Below are 26,663 nucleotides of genomic sequence, written 5' to 3'. Positions count from 1 at the left end.
TTTTCCAAACTCTGAATCTGAAGTTAATAAAGCAAAGAAGCAGAGACACCATAGGCTTTCATTCCAATGAGGGTGGCCAGAATATATTTTCCCAAAGTGACCCTACCCTGTAGCAGCATGCAGTGATTCGCCATGAGTTCTGACAATGGTGCAAGCTGCGATGTCTGTGCCAAGTAGCAGTGATAATTTAGCAGGATTAACCTGCAGTATGGTTTTGGGCATCACTCCTAACCTACAGCCCAGAATCTCCAGCCTTCCTAGAGATTCTATGACCTATCCAGGATCCCTTAGCTAATACCTTTCTTTTCTGCCTAAATTGCCAGAATTGATTTCTGTTGATTGCATCTGGACACCTGAAAGGAAACATGTTGCATATGCATGTTTCTTTGTAATGCATGATAGAAAAATATGTTGCTAGTATATATTAAGCTAAGTACACACAACGTCTAGGTGTAGCACAAAGAATGCATAACATTCAAGTACTCTTGTACCTGCATGAATGCAAACAATCACCTAATCAGTATGGTCCCTTTTAGATCTAATAACTTCTTTCCATTCCACAATAACAACATAGAAACCGACCAGGTACTTGTTCATTTATTCGTTCACTATATATTTGTTAAGTACTTCTTGAATATAAGGTACTGTGGGAGATAACAAATTTGTAATACATGATCACATAATTCCCAACTATGTGATTTTTAAATTTAGTAGGTAAGATAATACACAAATAATGACAATGCAAGGCAATATGCGCTAAGTGCTTTATGAGTGGTAATAAGTTTCTAGAGCTGCATTGTCCAGCAGAACTTTCTGTGAATGAGATAAATGTTCTATAATTCTGCACTGCCTGATAAGGTAATCACTAGTCATACGTAGCTACTGAACACTTGAAAGGTAGCTAGTGGGACTGAGGAATAAAATTTTAAATTTAAAAAAATTTATTTAATTTTAAACAGTCACATGTGGCTAATACCTCATGTAGTAGATAACACATATTTAGAGGTTCAGGAAAAGGCAAAAATATTTTGAAATGGGATTATAAGGGAATAGTAAGTATAATACTAGTTCACGATATTCATCAAGATAGGTATTGTTATGTACACTTTACATACAAATGAGGAAACTAGAGCTGAAAGAAATTGTCTTCATAGTCCATACCAGTAGGAAGCGGTGGACCCAGGATTTCCAATTCAGCCACACAGTTTTTCCTCTGCCTACAGAAGCTCTTATAGCTTCTGAATACTTCATACAGTAGATGGGATATGGGCTGAGCTTTGAAGGACAATTAGACAGGATATATATACAGTGGTAAAGGAAGAATAGAAAGAAAGGCATGAACAAAACTTTGGAGACAAAGAGCAAGAAGGCTTAGTTTTATACAATTACTAGCCTTGGAAGGTGGGGATGCTAAACCACAAAAAAAAAAAAAAAAAAGTCTCATACTGTTAAAGAATTTGAATGTCGGGCTAAAGGCTTTATTTAGTAGGAGATGTAAATTTACTGACGTTTTTGAAGGAAGGGTAGTGTTAAGATGAAGATGGTGTTTAAGAGAACTGATACAGGAGCAGTGATGTTGGATTGGTCCAGAAGGGAGAGAGAGAGAGAGCAGGTTTGGGGGTTACCAGATCACTTCAAAGACGAGCTCACGTGTCCCACACTACCAAGGTGACAACGAGAATGGGAAAGAAAAAAGAGAACTGAGAAAAGCTGGGAATGAAGCATTTCCTTGGCAGAAGTTGCAAAATGTTGGTCTTAAATGTCAGGCCACTTTGGTCAATAAGTGTGTTTTGTTTGGCCCAAATAATGTTTGAAAGTTTTTATTCATGTGCCAACATTTTAAAATATAAAAGTTTTAAGTAAACAACCAGACTTATAGCTTTCCTTCAGGAAAAAAAAAAAAAGAGTAAATTTTCCAACCTTGGGTTGACATTCAGTTTGGCATCAACTAGCTAGAACTGACTATTCATCCTTCTTTTATAGATAGGTAAGCTTTCTCCAGCTCTTTGAGTCCTTGTCTTTTCCCTTTCGTTTTATTCCTATCCTACTTCACTGATGCATGTTACTTTCCTGGCCTGTGGTTTACAGGAATAATAAAGGAACAACTGATAATTTTATTTTATTTTTTTGAGACACAGTCTCACTTTGTCACCCAGGCTGGAGTGCAGTGGCTTGATCTTGGCTCAGTGCAACTTCCGCCTCCTGGGTTCAAGCGATTCTCATGCCTCAGCCTCCTGAGTAGCTGCGATTACAGGGGCCCACCAACATGGCCGGCTAATTTTTGTATTTTTAGTAGAGACAGGATTTCACCATGTTGCCCATGCTGGTTGCGAATTCCTGACCTCAGGTGATCCACCTGGCTTGGCTTCCTAAAGTGCTGGGATTACAAGTGTGAGCTACCGTGCCCAGCTGATAACTTTATTTTTAAGTTGCTAAAATAAAATTTCCTTTCCTTTTAGTCTCATTTAAACAAAACCTATTTTTTTTTTTTTGGAGATGGAGTTTTGCTCTTGTTGCCCAGGCTGGAGTGCAATGGAGTGATCTCGGTTTACCCTAACCTCCACCTCCCAGGTTCAAGCGATTCTCCTGCCTCAGCCTCCTGAGTAGCTGGGATTACAGGCATGCACCATCACGCCTGGCTAATTTTGTATTTTTAGTAGAGATGGGATTTCTTCATGTTGGTCAGGCTGGTTTCCAACATCCGACCTCGGGTGATCTGCCCACCTCAGCCTCCCAAAGTGCTGGGATTACAGGTGTGAGCCACCGCTCCTGGCACAAAATCTAAATTTTAAAAAATGGTACTTCAAATCCTTTGTTCTTGATGACCCAGACAAAAGCAGACACCTTCAGTGATGTCTACAAAGCTCACAATAACTACTTCCCTTCTTAGTTGCCCAGAGAAATGCATTTTTGGTGACTAAATTTATACACACATGGCCTTGCCTTCTGGCTGTATTGGGATGGACCAAACTTGGTAAGTGGAATCTCTTCTTTGGGAATTTGGGAGTGGGACTGAGAAAGACAGTAATATGCAGTGTGGGTGGAACTGTGACAGATGAACTTGGATGCCATTGGCGGCCATTTTCCACAGGCCACATGGTCTGTGTAACAGAGCAAGGGAGAGAGTCAGCTGCTGAGAAAGAAAAAAGCAGCCATGCAAAGACAGAATCAATGGCAAGAAATGGGAAAAGAATGCTCATGGGTTCCCAACAGCCTTCTGGCTCCCAGTTTAGGTCCATGTGAGGCCTGGTGGGATTTCTGCTCATGAGTTTAGTAAATTATCTTTGCATAAAGCATGATTTACATTAAATACCCTGTTTTCGTTTAAAGAGTGATACTTCCAAACTAGAATTATACTATCATTTTTGTGTTAGTTTGTTTTCTACTTGTTCAAATAATATTATATATACACAGCATTAGGTAAATCTCCCTCCTCCCCAATCAAAAACATTTCAATATGAAAGAGAACAAATATACAGAATGATCTTGTCTGATCCATAAATAGGCGTCTATGTAATAAGAGCAGAGAACATTTACATTAAAACATAGTCCTTGGAAGAAATGGGATGCTGTTATTACAACTTTCTAGTGGGTTTCCTTTATAAGTCATTATATATAAGATGTCTCCACAGGGAAACTCGTTCCCATTACTGTTTTTGAATTTAGTGAACCTGTTAAAGGATGAAAGCCAATAGGGGTTTAATTTTACTTTTATTTTAAAGGGTTTTTTTTCTTTATAGAACTCAGTCTACTAAAGTTTCAAATTAAAGATACTATTTGGACACATGGTGGTGAAAGATTCTGAATCCTACATGAAAAAGGTAATATTTGATAAGCATTGAGTGGAACTGTTACTCAATTTACTTTTCTTAATTCTAAAATCTTTTGCTTCACTTTGTCTGTTACAAAAATATTGTGCTATTTTTGAATATGGTATGAACTCATTTATGGAATGATTTATTACACACAATCATAATCTAGAAAAAATAATATCCCCTATAAAAAGATCCATAGTTGCCTATAACTGTCTATCCATGTCCTGCCTCCAAGGTTGGCTTCATGAAGATGTGCAAAAACTATGATCACTGCATTTGAAAAAGTCTCTATCACATGTTACATTTTTAAACAGTATAAATATAATCGATGGATGGCAGTCGGTTATACTGATATTCAGTGTGAAAAGAATGGTGGAACTATATACTGTTAATTATTAATAGACACTGAATACCACTGTGCGAGGTATGATGTTTGCACTTTAAGAGGATTACATTTAAATATATGAAGAATTTTTTTTATTTCAATGGAGTATGGGCAAAGTTCTAAACTATTTTAATCAAATGGGACTGATTATTAAGAATTAAGAATATTATTTACTATATACAAAGATTAGAATAAGATATGTCTCTTTATACTCTTCTTGCTGGGTGAATAAACCTCTTAAAGAGTGAGGCTGAGTTAAATAGGTATTTTTATTCCAGTTTATTTAGTCAATTTTATTTTAATTCCTCATAGCTTCACTATCACATGCAAAGACTCTTTCCTCAGTTTTCTGGTGATCTTAAAGCTATTCTTGTTTCTTAGATGGTTTTCCTATAATTTATTTTATTTTATTTTATGTTGAGACGGAGTCTCACTCTGTCACCCAGGCTGGAGTGCAGCGGTGCGATCTCGGCTCACTGCAAGCTCCACCTCCCAGGTTCACACCATTCTCCTGCCTCAGCCTCCCAAACAGCTGGTTCTACATGCACCCGCCACCACGCCTGACTAATTTTTTGTATTTTTAGTAGAGGCGGGGTTTCACCGTGTTAGCCAGGATGGTCTTGATCTCCTGACCTTGTGATCTGCCTGCCTCGGCCTCCCAAAGTGCTGGGATTACAGGCGTGAGCCACCGCGCCCGGCCCCTATAATTTATTTTTAAGCTAGTGGGATGTAAAAGAAGTTAGATGAGTTAATTTATTCAGTTTTATAGTATTAAGCTGATAGGGTCTCTTCTGTATGACTGCCAAACTATATTTGAACCAAAGGTGTCAGATCATAAAATCAGGCAGGCCAAATTCATCACATATGGACATAATTAAACAAGAATCACTAACCCAGAGCCACGTGTAACATTAAGATAGCTTCTGAGAAACCAGATCCCCCAAGTATTAGAAAATGTGCCATTTTCCTACATTATAGGGCCATAATCATTTGCCCTTGGATCTAGGGTGAGAAGTTGTGGGGTTGCTTCTCTTATTTAGGAATGGTAACATTTCCTTGAAATAGTTCCTTCTTTCTTATAATTGTCTCTAATGTTTGAAAACTCCACACACAGTAATATTCTACATTAGGGAGGTGGACTCAGTGTCGAGGCCAAGTAGTTTATATAGTGAAAATAATTCTTATCTCAAAGGGTTCAATGATAAAATAAGTAAACATAATTTATAAACTGTTAAATAATATGTAAGGTACTATTACTACTTTCACTTAAAAAAAAAAAGAACTCAGAGATTTGGAGAATATCTACCTGGAATATACTCAGGGAAAAGGATTAAAAAAAAAAAAAAAGAGGTCCAATATACAAAAACGATTCCACAAAGACCATCAACAATCTTAATTTATTTTGTTTACGGGAATGTCCCTTTCATCCTCACTGAAGTAAGCTTCACTGAGATTTATGATCTGTGGGCAAGTTGTTTAGCTTCTCTGCGTTTTAGTTTCCATACGTGTAAAATGAGGAAAATAGTAACATCCTTGAAAAATTATCATGAAATTAAATGAATGTGGCACATAGAAAGTGCACAATGAATGGTAACTTTTATTACTGTACTTGGTTTTCAAGACCATAGCATATTAAAAGGAAATATCGTAAAATAATGAAGAAGCAACATATAGAGCAGTTAGATTATAAATTTCAAAGACAGATGTGGGGTTTATATCTTAACTCCACCACTTACTGGTTGTGGGCTCCAGGAAAATTCTTTTCAAAGGTGTGTGGGAGGCTGCTGATACTGGCTTGGTTCATGAGAAACTGAGAGTTATCACTGACACCTGAATCAATGTTTAACCCTCACTTTCTCAGGGCATGCTTTTCTGCCTCCTGAATTAGGTTTTCTTATAATCTCTTGTTGCACTCTGCACTTTACCTTCCTAAAACTTGTCACAGTTATAATTACGTAGATATTTCTATTAATGTCTACCTATCTCCATTAGGCTGTAAACTCTAAGAGGGAAAGGAACGTATCTACCGAACTCATTAGAGACTCATTGCTTCTAACACATCAAATACCCTCAATAAATATTTTTGAATGAATGAATGAGTGGATGAATGAAAAGAATGATCTCTCTGTAGACTTCTCAGCACTTTTTGTGTAGAATGGAAACTAGATACGCTGTACAAGAAGAAAATGTGAATATGGAACTGGAAGACAGGGTATACTTGAAATTATTTAGCTATTGCACTCTTTCTGAAAAGAATAAAGAAAAGACTAGTTTTAAAATCAGACTTGCTTACTGAACTGATTGGTTAATTTAGTCAAATCACACTGGTTAGTAGATCAGCGCTCTTTAGACAAGTTGCTCTTAACCAGTGTGAAAATCATATGGTGGGATAGATTTACTTTCTTTATAAATGAGTCCCACAGTTATGATAATAGTAACACAATCCTGAGTATGTTATCCACATGACCTTCATGTATCCTGTGTGGGTGTCTCAAAAGAAAAAAAAAAGTAGAGAAGCACTGCTTTAGGCCAACGGTTTCTAACTTTTACAATCCTGCAGAGTATGTTGAAATATCTTCAAAAATCCCAGGACTTTTAAAGGTGTTAAGAGAATCACAAAATCAAAGAAAAAAGTTAAGATTTCTTCTCGTGGCTGTAAAAATGTAAGCCAATGGAAAAACCTCTAATTTATGGAATTAGAGTGTCTCCTCTAATTGGAGACACTAATATGGAAAGTGTCTCCTCTCTAGTTACTAGTACAGAACTGTATGGTTAACTTTAAAAACGGTGCTTCCCATATAAAACATTTTGTCTTGGCAACTTAAGAAGCCATATTACGGGATAGAAATCTGTTCCAATTTCCATGTGTAGATGTAGGAATTTCCTTTGGGATTAGTCTGTGTGAGCCATGGTTAAGCAAACATACTTTAAATATTGAAATAATTTCTTTTTTTTTTTTTTTTTGAGGCGGAGTCTCGCTCTGTCGCCCAGGTTGGAGTGCAGTGGCGCGATCTCGGCTCACTGCAAGCTCCGCCTCCCGGGTTCACGCCATTCTCCTGCCTCAGCCTCCTGAGTAGCTGGGACTACAGGCGCCCGCCACCACGCCCGGCTAGTTTTTTGTATTTTTAGTAGAGACGGGGTTTCACCATGGTCTCGATCTCCTGACCTTGTGATCCGCCCGTCTCGGCCTCCCAAAGTGCTGGGATTACAGGCGTGAGCCACCGCGCCCGGCCTAATATTTATATACATTTTTTTCTTGTCTCAAAAAGGTTTTTGGAATGATATTTTGTAAACTCAACGATCCTAATTGTAATTTTAAGAAAAAGGATGATACCTTATCTGAAGCAAACTCAAGACTGAAGACTTGGTGTAAAAATAAAAATTTGGGAAATGAGTCCATAATAACCTATGTTTTATTTAAATATGTATTTTCAGGCACAAGTGTTTAAATTCCAGCCTCATCACTTACTAGGTATGGGTATGTGGCCAAATATAAGAACATAATAATCTAGTATAGCTTGGGAGCTGAATGAATAGGCTGTATTGCTGACTGCCTGGGTTCAAACACTGGCTCTATTACCTACCACCCTGGTGACACTGGGCAAATTTCGGAACTCTCTCTGCCTCAGTCTTCTCATTTGTGAAATGAGGATAATAAAAGTACTGCTTCATAAGGTTGTGGGCCTAAAAGAATACACGTCAAGTGTAGAACAGTGCCGGACTAATAGTAAGTACTAAAAGTTTTAGCTACAATTATGATCATTCATTTACTCAATTTAATTCTTGACTTGTTTACATTTCCTAGAATTTTAAATATTTAATTATAGGAAGCAAGTGAGATGTAAATGTACAAACAAGAACAGAAAAGGACTAGTACGAAAATTAAATCATGTTTATATACGGAAGTACCCTGCTGTTAAATCTATATTGATTTATAGCCAACTGATATTGCAGCAAATAACCTAGAAGAAACTTGGATAGCTCTAGCTAATAAATTAGTTTGAAGACAGCTTTCCAGACATATTACCAATCCTCCATCTTCTACTTTCCCCCCTCCCCCATCAGGAAAAATAGCAGAAAAAAAAATTATTTCAATCTGTTTTTAGAACAGGCGATTTCTTTTAAATCAGGGCTCACTACAGATGTCCTAATAAGAGGTCATTGATTGTCACAGGATAAAAGCAAAACCAACCCTGTTATTTACAAAAATAGAGTTAACATCATGATAACTAACCTACTCTGGATATACATCTAAAAATGAACACAGTTTGCAACCAGCCTATCAGTAAATTAATAAATATTTCAAATGTTGGGACACTACTTACTATTTACCAGTCAAATCTCATTTTGATTTACAAATTGCATTTTCAGTGTTAGTTGTTAAATCTTACAGGAAAGTTCTTCATGAAGAAAATACATCTTATGTTATTCAAAACTTTATGAACTCCAAACCAACTGCTGCAAAGTTTAAAACAGCGAGTCCTCCTCCTCGTTTTTTATTAGCGCAATTACAATGGCATTGCTGAAACACTAGAGATTGTGCCTTGAGCACAAACTCACCTTCGGTACTATCAACCCTCCACCTGTCTGTCCATTGTGTAACTCCTTCCCCTCACCCGATCTTGGGTTTTCATAGGTTGAGACTCCTGTTTCAAAGTTCTGCTGCGGCATTTCCCTTTAGTTTTCAAGTATTTCTGTCCTCCAGGCCAAATGCTAATACCAGGACTGCGAAGAGTAAACCAAAACAGAGTGGGGTGCACCCGAAGAGGCGCCGCCTTGCCTCCCACAGTCTACATTCTCATTCAACTTCCAAGCACTTGTAAAATACAACTTCACTAGGAGAGCCTTTCCCAAGTCGGCGCCTGTGGAGCTCTCCAAATAACCAAGAAACAACTTCTCTGCTCAGCTGACGTGCTCTAGGGCTCTAGCCCCCCGGCACAGTCCCGGAGAGCAAGGAGCTGGGACACTGCTACATGGAGTTCTCTTTGCCCCTGACAACCCTCCAGCCACTGACTTTCTAAACAGATAGAGACACCAACTACGGGGGAAGGGGTGTCTCACCTCCTTCTTCCTCCTCCAGGGAGTTCATGCAGGGAAAGTAGCCGGCCAGTGCCTCGAAGGAGGCAGACAGGCTGCTCCGGCTCTGGGAGCGCTGCATGGAGCGCCCTGCAGCGCCGGCACCCCCCAAGCCCTGCCGGCCCATCTTGGACGCGGACCCGCTTTTCCCGCGGTACAAGATACGCGGCGTCTTGGCGGCTGGAGCGCGACGTCCGCAGCGGTTCCAGGACCAGTGGGCCAGAAGCCAGGTTGGTGCCGCGGGACCCTGAGGCTCTGGCCCCTGCCTCCCTGACCTAGCCCGGAGAAGACGTGGCTTTCCTGGCCGCCGGGGCCTCTACTTTATTGGAGAGGGGTCTAGAGGAGGAGATGGAGGCGGTGGCGGGCGGAGCGGCTGCTCGCAGTGAACGTCCGAGGTCTCGCCCAGGAGGGAGCTGAGAATCCTGGAGGCTGGAACTGCTGGAATCTCGCTGCTCTCCCCGCGCAGGGAGATGCCGCTGATGCTGCGCTCTCCGCCAATCAGCGGCCGGAGGGGGAGGTGGCGGCGCGGCTGCACCTCGGCGGGCTGGTGGCTCCGGGGCGCGCGCCCCAGGTACCCGGCAGCTGCTCCAAGTAGCTCCCGCTGTTTCCTCTTCCCTCCGCGTGGTTAAGGCCAGGGAGTGGTGACTAATTAGATGCAGTGAGTTAGGCATCTCAGATGAGTACACAGGTAAATTTCTGGTAGTCATTTTCCCTTTCCTCAGGTTCACAATTTTTTTTAACGCTCCTCAAACACAGGCAAAAAATACTGAAATTTTCTTCAAGTCATGACACAAAGGCTCCTCAATTTTTACCAAGTTCCACGAAAACCTACAATTAAAGCTTTCTCGTTTGTTAAATGTTAAAATGATAAAAAGTGAACTAAAGAAATCAAGAACCGATAAACAGAAACACTGAAAAGCACAATGATGTCTATCAACTTTCTTTTAATTTTAGGAATTTTTATTGCTTTCTTTCTCTAAATTAAATAATCTACCCAGTATGGCTAAGAATGACAACACTGTAAGGCTTAACATCTAAGCAAAAGGTAACATCCTGTTAACATAAATGTGGAAACAATACAAACATAGTAGAGCAAAGTAGTTTATAAGCAACATTACATGATGCATCTGCAAACTGCACATCTCTATCCCGGAACCTAAAGCTACTTTTTTTTTTTTTAATTATACTTTAAGTTCTAGGGTACATGTGCATAACGTGCAGATTTGTTACTTTAATTCCGTTTTCCCAGGAGTCAGATGACTGCCTTACTTTTTGTAACCTGAGACAAGTCATTCCACCTATTTCCCAATCTAGGGAGGTGGGAAGGTAGGTTACTGTTCAGTCCTAACCCTGCCAAACATGACCACTGGGCGTGTGTAACAGAGGATTTCAACGTAAAATGTGAATTATACAATCTAAAATGGTTCATTTATTCAATAAATAGTTCCTATATAGTATATATGCACAAGCTACTTGCTTGATATGCTGAAAGATTCAAATACTCATTCAATTAATATTAATGAGCTCCTAGTATATGCCAGGTACCATGGTAGATGTTTATATGATGCAACAGTGATCAAAGCAGCTAAAAAATCCCTGCTCTTATGAAGCTTATATTTTAGTTGCAGGGGAGAGACACAACAAATCAGTAAATTATATAATGCTAAAAAGGAGATGAATGCAGATAAAAATTAAGTTAAGGGGTATGGGACACTGCAATTCAAAAAGAGTTGTCAGGGTGGGTTCTCACTGACAGTACGACATTTGAACAGAGGTATGAAGAACCTGAGGAAGTGGCTAGTCAGATATTCCAGGAAGAGAGTAAGTTTGAGGCAGAGAAAACCTCTAGCGCAAAGTCCCTGAGGTGTGATGTCCTGGTGTGACCACAGAACAGCAAAGAGGCCAGGGCAGTTGGAGTGAGTGGAAAGGAATGAAGGACAGAGAGACAAGAGTCAGTGAAAGACACAGGTCATGCAGAGCCTTGTAGGTATGATAAGGACTTTCTTTGTCCATTGCACATCACAATTTAGAAGGTATGAAAAATGTGTACAGGTAATAATCCTTTTAAATCCACTTAAAATTAGGAAACTTTCGTATAAATAAGAGTTCCATGGTAAGAAAAAGTAACAACTTTAGCTGTTTAGACTTAGGTTCATCCAGATTTATTGCTTTTGTTTTCCTGATAGACTTGTCCTTTCTCATTAATGTTCCTACAACTCTCTGTTAGTCCAATTTCCTTTTTGTTATTTATCTTCCTCAAATAATCAGCATTTCAAAACAACATTGATAAAACCAGAGAATGCTATGAGTACTTTTTCAAACCACATCACTTTTATTCAGAGACTAGAAACTTTTATCAAATGAGATTTTCATTATAAGAATCATAGAATTTTAGAAACTGCAAGGACTTTATTAAAGGTCACCTAATGTTCTTCTAAACTGTGGGACACAAGTGAGTCATGAAAATAACTTATTAAGTTTTGATTAGAATTTAAAAAAATACAGTATCAGAGTTCTGTAACCCATATGGTTAGTACATCAAGTGCACTATTGTTTTATGAATATGTATGCTTATGTATGTGCGCATGTATGTATTGAGCTGTGATGTAAAATGTTTCTCACTTTGGAAAAAGTTTGAAAAACATGAATCTAATGTAATAAAATATGTACTTTAAGAGAAAATTTAAAGGGTAAAACAAATATAGAAAATATATTTATATTTAAGAGGAAACAGCTGTTACCATACAAATCTAATTATACTTGGAGAAATGGGGAACTTTACCAACCAGTCAGACTCTCCTAAAGATTGTTACTTGGTTAGAAAAATTTGAGTACTTTTGACTGGACATCCTTAACTTCAGATCAGGGGAAAGCTATCAAGGAAGAGGGACTGAGCAGAGAATCTTAAAGAAATAAATTGGCAAGCTGCACTCAGGTGGTTTATGCCTGCAATCACAGCACTTTGGGAGGCTGAGGTGGGAGGATCACTTGAGCTCAGAAGTTTGAGACCAGCCTGGACAACATAGTGAAACCTCATCTCTAGAAAAAATTAAAAGTAAAAATTTAGCCAGATGTGGTGGTGCACGCCTGTAGTCCCAGCTACTCAGGAGGCTAAGACAGGACAAAGGCTTAATCAAGCCTGCAAGGTTGAGGCTGTAGTGAGCAGTGATGGTCTCACTGCACTCCAGCCTGGGTGACGGAGTGGGATTGTGTCTCGAAAATAAAATAAAATAAAATAAATTGGCTGGGGATGCATGGAAAACTTTTATTTTGGTACTCAGGGACATCACAATGATGGCTGAAAGTCATTTTGGAAAAAGATTTCTTGGGTTTCTGCTAGTGACTGCCTGGGGAAGGGGAGTCTGAGAATGGAATCACTGGTTATGCGTGAGTTGCCTGGGCCCTGCCTTGTCTGTGTTAATAACCTGGTTTCAAAGTTAGTCTGGAATAGTCTAGATGTGTCTACTACATGACCACCACTTCCCTCTTGCAGTTTCAGAACAAGGTTGTCCTGGGAAGCTTGTTGATACTTTTTTCCTAGGATCTTACAGATATAGATGAGTGATAGAAGAATGGTACAGGTAGAGTAGAAAGAATGAAAGAGAAGGAAGAAAATAATCTTATTTAGGGGAAGAAAGCTTTAAGGAAAGAGTGTTGGCACAGAGGTACCAGAGAGATAGACCCACAATAATGGCCAGAGACTTCTAGTCTTGAATGATAGCTTATGGAATATACTGAAATTATTGAGAAAATTTAGAATTCTACTTTTTAAAAAATTTTTAAGTTCAATTGTTTTCCTATGTATAACATTAAATAATATTTCTGGTTTATATATATTTTAATAGGTTGATTTATTATTCTTTGATTTCATTCTAAGTACTGTCACCCCCTAAGGAATTTAAAAATTAACATAAAAATAAACAATTGATAAAAGATTGAAAATGTCCTTCCTCCACATCAGAATATACAAATAGTATATGTAGTTTTGCATGTAGTTCTCAAGCAATGGGCCACTATATAGTTTTATTATGTAAAATTACTAACTGTAATTCCAGAATCATTATCATCCAGTATTTCAAATTATTTATAACTTTGTCATTAATTTAAAGATAGAGAAAAAATGAGTCACAAATATACACAATAAATTGTCATCTAAAAGCAAAATACGGCCTTGAAAAAAGACTGCACTATTAAACATAAAAATCACCTTTTTGAAGAAAAGATAAACAGATATAACTTGGATAAACTATCATAGTATCCTATTTGACAAGTGTGTACTCGCATTTTTATAGATATGTTGTACTTTAGAGTTTATAAAACATAGTAATTATGCCACTTAATTCTTACATCAGTCCTGACAGAATGTCGTCATTATCTCTTTATAAATAAGCCAATAAAGACTCAACATTAAATGACTTGCTTAACTAGAAAGTGGCAGAGCAAGACTCAAACTCAGGGTTCCCAATTTCAGGTTCACTGTCGTGTACATCATATCACAGATATCTTATACCACATAAACTTACATAAATCGTAGATTATAAATATGATTTTAACTGTGCAGTAAGTTACTTTGTCCAAAATAAATGTTGACAATGCATCTGTAAAACCATAGTGATTATTCAAACTATATACCAACATTAAATCCATATTCTTTTTAAAAATAAAAACATTTATATTAAATAGTCCTATATGTATTTAAGTCCCATCAATTCTAACAGGGCTAGAAAGTTACATGTCATTTATGTATCACTTTTTGTAATAGTTTTTAAAAAATCACCAAAGTTTTAAATTACATGAAATTAGTTTATTCCTGAAATAGAGGTTTGGTCACTTAAGTAAATACTCAGAAAAGTTGTTACAGGAAGTAGCTCTGTCATGTTTAGACCATGTATTACTTCCATCAGGAACATGGTTACGCCTGTGGCAGTCTCCCCCTTTTCTATGCTACAAATGATGTAAGCCAGGGGTCCCCAACCTACCCCGAGCCACACAGTAAGAAGTGAGCAGTGGTGGGTGAGTGAGCAAGGCTTCATCTGTTCTGTATTTACAGCTGCTCCCCATTGCTTGCATTACCACCTGAGCTCTGCCTCACAGGAGTGCGAACCTTATTTTAAACTGTGCACGTGAGGGATCTAGGTTGGGCACTCCTTATAGAATCTAATGCCTGATGATCTGTCCCTGTCTCCCATTACCCCCACATGGGACTGTCTAGTTACAAAACAAGCTCAGGGCTCCCACTGATTCTACATTATAGTGAGTTGTATAATTATTTCATTATATACAACAATGTAATAATAATAGAAACAAAGTGCATAATAAATGTAATGCCCTTGAATCATCCTGAAACCATCCCCTGCTCCTGGTCTGTGGAAAAAGTTGTCTTCCACAAAACTGTTTCCTGTTGCCAGAAATGTTGGGGACCACTAATATAGTTGGTGATGAGGAGAATACAAGCTGCTGGCTAATACCAAGGGAAGGGAAGAGAAAGTAAGTCCCTCTGGGAAGTTATGGGAAAAAAAATGGCTATGCTAAAAAGAAGTAGAAAAACAAATGGCTCCTTCCATCACTAAGTGTTTTCCAGTCAACTCAGAAAAGGCTAGTTGCTGAGAGAGATGGGAATTTCTCAGGAAAAGTTATAAATCATGCTGCAGACTGAACTAACCTCTTTCCTCTTGATATACACTTGTTGGTAATAGGAGGATTCATCAGTTGTGAAGATTGATATGATAGTAGTTTTCACAACTGAGATCAATTACCTGTGACTGTGACTTAATTCCTTACATACAAGTGTCTTTATGCTAAATAGGAATATTTGTGGATATATTTTGGTTTGGTTTATTAAAAACCACCTCTCAGGATCCTAAATTATTTTACTTTATTTTTATTTTTTGCTGTAATGTAATATCTTTGCATTTAAGTCATGAGAGATAAACCCATGAAGTTGATATTTTTAAACTGACTTCAAATTGCTAACGGTATTTAATGGTCTTGAGAAGTTACCCTTGATGTGAATATGAAATCCAAAATATATAATCTTTTCTTCCATCCCCAGTTTTATGTCAATATTGTACAAATAAATTTTAAGCTTCTGTGATTTCAGTTTTCAAAAGTATTTTTGGTTTTTACTCAGCAGTTTTCAAGAGTGAAGAGCAAATGTTATACTTCAGCTAGTCAACCCAAAACTTGCATAAAAATTGATGAGGTCAAAAAACATTTACAAGCTGGACATATCAGCTCAGGCCTGTAGTCCCAGCACTTTGGGAGGCTGAGTTGGATGGATTGTCTGAGCTCAGGAGCTCAAGACCAGTCTGGGCAACATGGTGAAACCCTATCTCTACAAAAAATACAACAATTAGCCAGGTGTGATGGTGCATGCCTGTAGTCCCAGCTACTTGGGGTGCTGAGGTGGGAGGATCACTTAGGCCCTAGAGGTCAAGGTTGCAGTGAGTCATGCTCATGCCACTGCACTCCAGCCTGGGTAACAAAGCAGGACCCTGTCTCAAACAAAACAAAACAAAACAAAACAAAAAAACCCCCAGATATTTACAGTATGAGAAGAAATACTAAATAATTAGTATTTTCATTATTTCTGCAATGAGATTTATGATAATATATCCATGGAAGTAAGAAAATAAACTTATTGAGTAAGATAAAAACTAAGGTAAGATTTGACTCAGGAATGAAGGGGAAAAAACTCTAAAGATTAAAATAATGAGTTATAAAAGCAGAGTAGCTAGATAATACAGGGGAAGAACAAATATCTGGACTCTAATTTTGATTATGGCCCTTTATAATAATGATGATGATAATAGGTAACTTTAGTTCTTCATATGCATTACCTCATTTAATTTTCATAAACACTATATAAGGTAGTTAATCCCATTATTCTCATTTCACAGACAAGAAAATTGATGCATATTCCTTCAATAAATATTTGTTGAGTGCTTACCACATGCCAGGTGCTATTCTAGTCACTGGGGATACAACAGTGAACAAATATGGATAGAATCCTCCTCTACCTTCACGAAGCTCACACTCTAGTAGAATAGTGGCTAACACTTACATCCCACTTACTATAAGCCAGGCCTTTTTCCTCAACAACTTTACTTACCAGCACATACACTCATTTAATATACCTATGAGGGAGATATTATTGTTAGTATACTCATTATATAGATGAGGAAACCAAGGCACATTGAGGATGTCTCTTGCTCAAGGTCACATAGCTTATTAAGAAATGAGATCAGGAATAAGCCCATGAAGTTTGAGGCACAGTGTTACAAATAATTTTGTCCAATGTCACAAGGAGCAAACCCAAGATTTGAATCCAGGCCTTATGACTCCATAATTCATAGTCTTTAATTGCTAATTGACACAGCTGAAGAGACTCTGCTGAGATCAACAATTAGACAACGAAACTGCTAATAAGAACTGTTGACCATGATGATAAGACCATGTTGTCCAGCTGGTCTCGATTTCCTGGCCTCAAGTGACCCTCCTGCCTCAGCCTCCTAAAGTGCTGGGATTACAACAAGGAACTTTTAACATGATTAGTTCTGTTTTCTTATATGGCATATTTATGTAAATCTTTATTTAGCTATCACCAGGAATCTAAAACTTTCACTGAATGTCTTCAAGAAGTTTTAGGAATTGGCGTGTGGGTATGAGATCAGCCAAAAATCACATGAACAACTCAGCCTCCAGAGAAGAAAGGAAATATATATTAATGAGATTTGCAATTCATTGCTATTTGGCCACCCATGAAAGTATATTTCCAAAAATGAAGTATAGTCAATCATAAACCAAACATTTTGAAGGATGTTTGGTAGGCAGAAAACAGGGACAAAGAAAATTAAAAATGGAAGTTTCTCTACTCTGCCCATAATAACTACTATATATGCCTATTTTTTGATCTTTGAAAATGGGCAAGAGTTTGGGCTTCTCATGAGGGCTTCTCTTTTTCCTAGTCTCTCTAGGGCAGTGGTAGTGGCAAGGATGGTTTCCAAGTTTAAGAAACTCCCTGCTCATGCATTCTGTTCCACTGTTCCAAGGATGCTCCAGCTTTGTGATAAATTCATACAAAGTCTTCACGGCAATGTTAGAAGAGTATCCTCAAACACTTGAGAAAAGAAGAAATATGTCTCCTGACTATTATAATTTCCTTGAAATTCCAGATGAACATCACCTAGCAACTTCTCATATCATTATGAGATGAACAGCACTTTGAGATTTTGTGAGTGTAAGCATTCTACACAAATATATGGCAAGATCTAAAAACTTTAAGTTTCAGATACCAATGCCAATAACTTTATGCGATATTTGTAAAAAGTGTGCATATTTACACTTTTCCTTATTCATTTATTATTTATTCATTCACTATTCATTTACTCCTTACACCACAGTGTGACTAGAATAATATTAGGTATGAATAGAAAAATAAAAAAGTCCCTTAACCATGATTAAAGTCTAGTTCTGACTTGTTCCTGTTCCTTTTTTTCACTACTAGCTAAGCTTCATGTATTCATTACAACATTTATGGCAATAAAGACTTCTTTTGATTACCACTTTGTTCAACTAAGTCATATATTAGTTGGATATAAATGGTTATAAGTTGCTTATACTGCTTGATATCATGCTGACATAAAAACAGAAAATTTGGCATTTTTCATAGATGTTTTTGCTTAACTGTCCAGTTGACTTTTTAAATTGCAGACACCTTATTTTTTATTATGCACAAAGACATAAGATTTGTAATAAAGTCATCTAAGGTTATTAAAGACCAAAGGCAGTAGAGAAGAGTGAGGGGTCTGTCAAAGCAATAGCATATTGGAAAAAAAGAGCCCATGGAAAACATTCATGTTATACAGATCCAGGTCAAACATCACCTAGATTGGGTATAAGTGAACTGTTGCCTGAAGGTAGTTCTATTTGTAGCTCAGTATTTTTGGTAAACAGTTAAGGCTGTGGGCAAAGTAGCCAACTCAGGAACCAATCTAAGCAACTCATCATCAGCTGATTCCCACTTAAGGTACTCTGTTAAAGATGTCTTTCGGGCCGGGTGTAGTGGCTCACACCTGTAACTTTGGGAGGCTGAGGTGGGCTGACCACTTGAGGTCAGGAGTTAGAGATCAGCCTGGCCAATATGGTGAAACCCCATCTCTACCAAAAATACAAAAATTAGCTGGACGTGGTGGTGGGCACCTGTAATCCCAGCTACTCACAAGGCTGAGGCAGGAGAATCACTTGAACCTGGGAGGTGAAGGTTGCAGTGAGCCGAGATCATGCCACTGCTCTCCAGTCTGGATGACAGAGTGAGGCTCTGTCTCAAAGAAAAAAAAATATTTCAATAAGAGTTTGTCTGTCTTGTTGATATGAAACTTTATAGTAGGAAATAATAATACAGATTAAACATGTTTTCCTCCTAAAATTCAATTCAAAGTGGTTCCATATAATTTGCTTCATTTATAGGTCCACAATAAGGTGAGTGGCTCACATCTAACAAGACTATTACCCAGGAAAAACAGTCTCACTAAGAGGTAAATTTGTGGTATAAAACAGAAACTCTCTAATAAATACAAGTAATTACAAGGAGAAGCAAATCAGTATGTATTCTAATTTCCTTGACCACTGCTTTATAACTTGGATTCCTCTGCTTGGCAACTTCCTCTGCTTGGCACCTCAACTTTCTAATGGGATAACATTTCAAACCCCAATCTCCTTTCCCATACTTCACAACAAACTATGAAAAGACATTTGCAAAGGAGCCACAAGTCTTGACCCATGATTTACAGCCTGCAATGTAACCAAATTAACAAACCCAAAAGCTATTCTACTTGCTGTGATTTCTCTTCTTTTTTTTTTTCCCCTGAGACAGAGTCTCGCTCTGTCGCGAGGCTGGAGTACAATGGCTCAATCTCGGTTCACTACAACCTCTGCCTCCGGGGTTCAAGTGATTCTCCTTGAACCCTGTAGCAGGGACTACAGGGGCGTGCCACCACGCCCAGCTAATTTTTGTATTTTTAGTAGAGATGGGGTTTCACCATGTTGGTCAGGATAGTCTTGATCTCTTGACCTTGTTATCTGCCCACCTTGGCCTCCCAAAGTGCTGGGATTAAGGCGTCAGCCACTGCATCTGGCCCGTTCATTTCTCTTCTATCTGTTCAACAAATATTAGTTGACCACTACTACTATTTCCCAGGCACTTTCTTAAGCTTGAAAGCAAAGTAATTAGCAAACAGGAATGCATGCTTTTCCTCATAAAGTTGACAAAGTAATGAGTAGGCAGACATTAACAAATAATCACAAAAATTAACTCACAATTATTGTTAAATACCATGAAAGAAAACTGCAAAGTGTAATGAGAGTGAGGACTTAATTTAGATCGGAATTTGGGGAAGTCACAGAAGGAAGAAGACTTTTCTTTTTGAGACGGAGTCTTACTTTGATGCACCGGATGAAGTGCAGGGGCATGATCTAGGCTCGCTGCAACCTCTGCCTTCCGTTTCGGGTGATTCTCCTGCCTCAGCCTCCTGAGCAGCTGGGATTACAGGTATGTGCCACAATGCCTGGATAATTTTTGTACTTTTAGTAGAGATGGGGTTTCACCATGTTGGCCAGGCTGGTCTCGAACTCCTGACCTCAGGTGATCCGCCTCCCAAAGTGCTGGGACTTTTCTGAGAAAGTTTCTTTGATTGTGAGACTTGAAGGATAAAAAGGTGTTTACAGGTAAAGAAAAAATTGAGTTAAAGATTTTCCAGGTAGAGGGGACAGCATGTATAAAGGAGAGCTATAACACCCCCCAAACTCAACAATTTCTCATACATCTCAACACAGTTCTCAATGTGTCTGTATAGCATAGTGAAATTATCATCTCTTATGAGGAGAGTGTTCACTTTTTTAGGTCACTCAGTCTGGGTTCCACTCAGTTATAATAGCACTAAATTCCTGAAGTGCTTTATAAGACCTTTTAAAACGTAGCTTACTAATTAGTGAAGTATACAAATATCAGAGGAACAAAGTATACTGTTCTCTCAAGTAAAGAAATCATGATTTAGTTTTAGTTAAGAAAGGACATAGGTGCATGTGTGTGTGTGTGTGAGAGAGAGAGAGAGAAAGATACAGAGAGAGAGAGAGAGAAAGAGACAAAATTCTCAACGGGAAAAGCATGCTTTTCAGGGAAAATGATTTCACTTTGGGAGTGGCTGGTACAGGCTGTGGTTTACTCTACAATGATTCTCAATAATTTCAGTAATCTATCAATTTTAGTTTGATGTTAGGGGAAAATATGGAGACTCAAACTTTTTGGGGGGCTAATCATAAAAATGGGTTCATCAAAGTAAAAATAGCCAAGTGAAGCTTATACTCCTTTACTTACAAAATTTAAAAGATATAACATTATATCATGACATTCAGTCTTTAAAACATAGGAGAAAAAAGCTTAATATTCTAAACTAGATTGCATATATAATATGTAAATATATATTAATGTTGCATATTAAAATTTAAGATTGGTAACAGCTTTCCTCCAAAAATGTTTATTTATTGTCTAGCCACCACCATTTATCAGCATAGAAAATCTGTGGTGTAAAATTTGAGTTCCTTTATTTTCTGTTATGCATCTCTTTGTGATATTTGGCATTGATCTAACATCTGAAAAAGAGTCTTTGCAATTCACTGTTACATTAATTTCATTTCAATTAACACTATATTTCATAATATGAAGGCAGCATTTTATAGGTTCTCTGGGTGAGGCAAAACATATTTATATCACAATAAATCTTATATTGTATCTAAATAGACACTGGAAGACATTTCAAGGACAATGATCTTAAATAATGTAGTTGTTACACATTTTATCACAATTCAAGGTAACTGCAACTTTAAAACAGTAATAAAGGATTTATTATATAAATTTCATTTATTAAAAATGATCCTTTTTATTCTCAACTTCAGATTACAGGTTAAGATTAGCTGACAAAGGGTTAGTTTTCTGCCTTCTGTAGTGACTGAGAAGGTGCTTGTCATAGAACCTGAACATTCTAAAATAAATAAAATTATCATGGCAGGGGTGACTACTCCTTTGTCACTCTTCTAAGACAGTTTGCCCCAGTCCTTTGCAGCATTAGAGCTTCACCTACTTCCATCTTCTTACATCTGTGTCCTCCTTGCATCTGTAGTCCATCTCCACATTACTCTGAATCTCACGATGGCAGTTACTCTGACCCTATGATTATCTGGGACTTACCAAATCATGATATCTCCTTTACTTAGACCCCACTGTGGCTGAACTTTTGAAATGAATAACAGAAGGGAGTTGCCCCCTATAACCTAAGTTCATCTTTACTTCCACACATTTTCTCATTTGTTTTAACACAAACTTTTGTGGAAGAAAAACACCATTTTTTTCTCATAGTGGAGTCTGTTAAGAAAAATGTATTGAATCTAAACAATCCTTGAATCTAAACAAGCCAATGAGAATCTATTATCAACATGTATTCATTTCTCTAGTGATTCCAATAATTATAAAATAATTCTCCAAGCTGTATGTTTTCGATAATGTTCTCTATGCATATGTATATATGCATACACACATTTTTACATACAAATTAAAATTTTGCTAATGAAACGATCACTGACAATCATGTCAACAACAGTGTTCAATGTAATATAAGAATCCCTATAAAAACTTTTCTGGGCCGGAAGTGGTGGCTCACGCCTGTAATCCCAGCACTTTGGGAGGCTGAGGCGGGTGGATCACTAGGTCAGGAGATCGAGACCATCTTGGCTAACACGGTGTAACCCCATCTCTGCCAAAAATACAAAAAATTAGCTGGGCGTGGTGGTGGGCGCCTGCAGTACCAGCTACTCAGGAGGCTGAGGCAGGAGAATGGCGTGAACCTGGAAGGCGGAGCTTGCAGTGAGCCGAGATCACGCCACTGCACCCCATCCTGGGCGACAGTGCAAGATTCTGCCTCAAAAAACAACAACAACAACAACAACAAACTTTTCTGGTTCCTATGCTAGGCACTCCTCATGGTTTAATTTTAAAGGTTTTTGATGTTATGTCTGTCTGATGCATAATTCTGTTTTATTTTTTATTTTTATTTAATGTTTTGAGACACAGTCTCACTCTATAGCCCAGGATGGAGTACAGTAGCATGATCTTGCTCCTGGTTCAAGCAATTCTCCTGTCTCAGCCTCCCAAGTAGCTGGGATTGTAGATGGGATTAGAGGTGCGTGCCACCATGCCCCTCTAAATTTTGTATTTTTAGTAGAGACAGGATTTTGCCATGTTACCAAGGCTGGTCTCCAACTCCTGAGCTCAAAGCGATCCGCCCGTCTCAGCCTCCCAAAGTGCTGGAATTACAGGCACGAGCCACCATGCCGGGCCATAGTAATTTTTGTTTGTTTTTGTTTTGATTTTTGAGACGGAGTCTCTCTTTGTTGCCCAAGCTGGAGTGCACTGGCGTGATCTCAGCTCATTGCAGCCTCCACCTCCCAGGTTCAAGTGGTTCTTGTGCCTCAGCCTCCCAAGTAGCTGGGATTACAGGCACACGCCACCACACCTGACTTTTTGTAATTTTAGTAGAGATGGGGTTTTATCATGTTGGTCAGGCTGGTCTTGAACTCCTGACCACAGGTGATCCACCTGCCTTGGCCTCCCAAAGTGCTGGAGTTATAGGCATGAGCCACCGCGCCCAGCCAATAATTTTGTTTTATACAATGACTTCTCTCAAGTATTTTTTAAAAAACTATACATTCATCTCTAAAACGTATCCATGAAACTAGTCACTATTAGTCCCCATTTCACAAGTGCTGAAGTATAAAGAAGATAAAAGGCTACATACACATCCATTAGTGTAGATCTGGGTAAAGCCTAGATAGTTAAACTGTGCATTTAAAAACTTCTTACATTTCTGCATATTGAATATTTTATTAGAAAAATATATGTGAAGTGCCAATGAATGATTCCCATCAAAAGGCATTCTATTGAAAGTATTTATGAAAGACAACTGATTGCAAGCTTAGTAGAACTTATTGACTACTCAACCATTCATTATTAAATAATATTATTTATCAAATAGCATCATGTGCAAATATGGTGCTTAGCAGAAGTAGTAGATAGTATAATTCATGAACTGATCATTAGTTAAATCTATTACTGTCATCCATTAATTATTATTTGAACTGGTAAACACAGAAAAGCAGAGAAGACAAACCATGTATTGCTGTGTAGTTAAAAGTAAAGAGAGAATAATGGGCCAACATATATTTGGAACATTTTGTATGCAGTTCAAAAGCATTTAAAATATCAGCAACAAAGCAAAAAGAAGACAGCTTAAGTATTCCTGTTTTGAACATAATAATGCCACACTTTCAAGATCATGAGACATTCATTTAAAAAATTGTAGGACTTTCATGTTCTAACATAACTTTGGGAAAGCATAGTATTCAACAGGAAAAGGGCACTAAAGAGAAAATCTGAAAAGAAATTACTTTGGCTATCACAAAAAATCAAATTATAAAGGCATAAAATGACTCAGAAAAGAGTAAGACAACAACAAAAATAATAAAAATAAAACTGCTCTTTAGAAGGTTCCAATGACCAGCTTGTTGTCATATCCAATGGGACTTTCAAATCCTTGTCTTATTGGCTCTCTGAGCAGTATTCCACAGAGTTGAACACTCTTTAATCTGAAATTATTTTCTTCTCTTGACTTCCATAAGATCACATTCTTGTTAGTTTTCTTCCTATCTCTGTGGCATCCTCTTAAAAAAAACCCTTGGCTGACTTCACCTCTTCTATCAAATTTACACCTCCAACACCTGTTGTAACACATCCTTCATGTTCAATTTTGGGCCCTCTTCTTTAATTATACATTCCTTCCAGAGGATATAATTTCATTTCCAGTTTTAAAAACCAAAACCATTTACTCAAATGTAAATATCTAGCTTAGATCTCTCATCTGAGTCTCAGAGCTGTCTACTTGACATCACTACTAGAATAATTCACAGACTTCTCAATCTACTCTTGACTTCTTTCCCACAGAAATTACTTCTTTTCTTATTTTCCCTCTCTAGATAAATGACATCAGCAGCCAAATAGTTGCTCAAACAAAAAAAATCTGGACATCCTCCTTTATTCCTTACTTTCCCTTACCATGTGCCTCCTCTTGTCCAATCATCATCATAAAAATTCTGTCGATCCTACTTCTAAAACAGATCTCGTTACTATCCATTTCTCTTAATTCTATTCCAAGATACTTTCAGTCTTGCCCCCAAGATATTCCTCATAAAGCAGTTAGGACTATCTTTAAATAATAATCCAGCCGAGCGCCGTGGCTCACACCTGTAATCCTAGCACTTTGGGAAGCCGAGGTGGGTGGATCACTTGAGGTCAGGTGTTTGAGACCAGCCTGGCCAACATGGTGAAATCCCATCTCTACCAAAAATACAAAAGTTAGCCAGAAATTGCTTAAACCTGGGAGGCAGAGGTTGCAGTGAGCCAAGATCGTGCCACTGCAGTCTAACTGGGGCAACAGAGCGAAACTCTGTTCCTCACCCCCACCGCCCAAAAAAAAAATCCATATTGGGTCATGTCACAAACCTCTTAAAAACCCTTCAATGTCTTTTCTCTGCAATGAAAATAAAATACAAACACATAGCATAACCTCGGAGGACCTGTATGTCTAATTTTATCACAAGTCGTACTCCCTGGTGATTACCAGACTGAAATCACACTGGTTTATTCCTCAAACAGGGCCAAATTCTTTTCTGCTTCATATTCTTTTGTTATTGGGTTACTTCCCATTCCTATAAGGCCTTTCCTGGCAATCCAATCTAAAGTAGAAGGCCATTTTATTTTCTTAAATGATGTCCTATTCTTTTTCTCATAAATGTTATTCCAAAGGTATATTTATAAACGTCTTTGTTTATATTTTACTCTCTTCCTACCCCCACTCAACTGTAACCTTTATTAGAAAAAAAAAAGACTCTCTGTTTTATTCCCTACTGCACACTTTCTCCCTATCCAGTGCCTAATATTTAGAACACGTTATTTTGTTTAGTTAATGTAATAAAATAAATTAGATTTTGGCTGTGTGTCTCTAGTTTCGAATGATTTTAAAATCTAGATCCTCATCTGAAGAAACACAGTGTCAAACATGAAGAGGAAATATTTCTTAAGTTTTAAGCCTATAATGTAAGTTTTATTTCAACAGACATGAGATTGCAGTCGATCAACTTACTCCTAATCCCAAGAATGTCTATGTCAGAGACGCATTTTGGTCCTACATAATTGAACTGAGCTCCTTACTTAAAACATTAGGACATATTACTTCAGGTTGTACCATGTAGCACTGTTCTTGACAGGTCAATTTCAGTGAAAGAAATATAACTTGAATTAGAAAAAGAAATGAGCAGCCTGCCTCTGTGCAAAGGTCAGATGGAAAGGCCCTGTGATACTGCATTTCCACACAATAATCCAGAAGCTATGGGCAAACATGGATGGGCCTTCTGAATTTTATGTTGATTTATGGCACTCCCAAAAGGGTCCCGGAACAACATTTAAAAAAAGAGAGATATGTGTATGTAGAGATCAGAAGAGGAATAAATACTTTGCATAAATACCTTTTTCAATTTAAAAGAATCTCCTTTAATTTTCCTTGAGAACACTCTCACTCAAAGTATAGGGCCCTCATTCCAAACAAAGAGCCAGTGAAATTCCAAAGTACAAAAGAGGTAATAGATACTTAATATTTTATGCAGTGTAATATTTCTACCTATAAACTCTTCTTGAACAATTTTCAGTGATGAAGATTTGTGATTTTAATTAATAAATCATTATTCTTACTATGATGTCAAAAATTACCTCACTGTAAAATCCAGAAATTGGTTCTAGCTGTGCCTTCTGTAATTGTAAAAAAGTCCTCTTTCATGGGGGAGCCTTAAAATATTTAAAATACATTTTAATTATTTAAAATACATTTTAGCTTCCTGTTTTCTTGTCTTTTCCTTCTGGCTTGTTTTTGGTGTTTCTACCTATACAAAAAATCTGCAGGTCATTTGGACTTCAGCCGTTGCGGTATTGTACTTATAGTTCTACATCATTTCCCTTCATAATTTTCCTGAATCTTTAATTGTATGTCCCTCTGTTTCTCTTTCATTCTTTGGTATTTAAAAACCATAGTGATTGCAAGCTCCCCGCTCAGCCTAAAATGGTTTCTTATATATCCTTTCCCTTTACTTTTGAAAGATTAGAATCAATTTCATTTTTTATTATATATGTCAGGATTGTATTTTTAAGCTTTTCTCGCTACTCAAGTCTAATTATTGAGTCAAATCAGTATAACTGCAACTTTAACACATTTCCAGTTTGTGTCCTTCAG

The 26,663-nt window shown here is 37.7% G+C and overlaps 1 protein-coding gene across 10 annotated transcripts in view; it reads right to left on the bottom strand.

Annotated features, from left to right (window-relative positions):
* Positions 1 to 26,663, bottom strand: part of RIMS2 (regulating synaptic membrane exocytosis 2) — a 586,897-nt gene that overhangs the window by 27,680 nt on the left and 532,554 nt on the right. The window contains exon 1 of one of the 10 annotated variants that reach the window (XM_033203202.1): positions 9,262 to 9,584. The exons of the other annotated variants lie outside the window; for them this stretch is intronic. Coding sequence (XP_033059093.1) covers positions 9,262 to 9,403 — 142 coding nt within the window. The 5' untranslated portion in view covers positions 9,404 to 9,584. Of the gene's footprint in view, positions 1 to 9,261; positions 9,585 to 26,663 lie in introns of those variants that run through there. 10 annotated transcript variants of the gene reach the window in all.

Source organism: Trachypithecus francoisi, unplaced genomic scaffold (genome assembly GCF_009764315.1).
Source record: "Trachypithecus francoisi isolate TF-2019V2 unplaced genomic scaffold, Tfra_2.0 Lachesis_group7, whole genome shotgun sequence".
Taxonomy (NCBI): Eukaryota; Metazoa; Chordata; class Mammalia; order Primates; family Cercopithecidae; genus Trachypithecus; species Trachypithecus francoisi.
The sequence above is the reverse complement of the archived record's forward strand: the minus strand, read 5'-3'. Positions and strand labels throughout refer to the sequence as shown.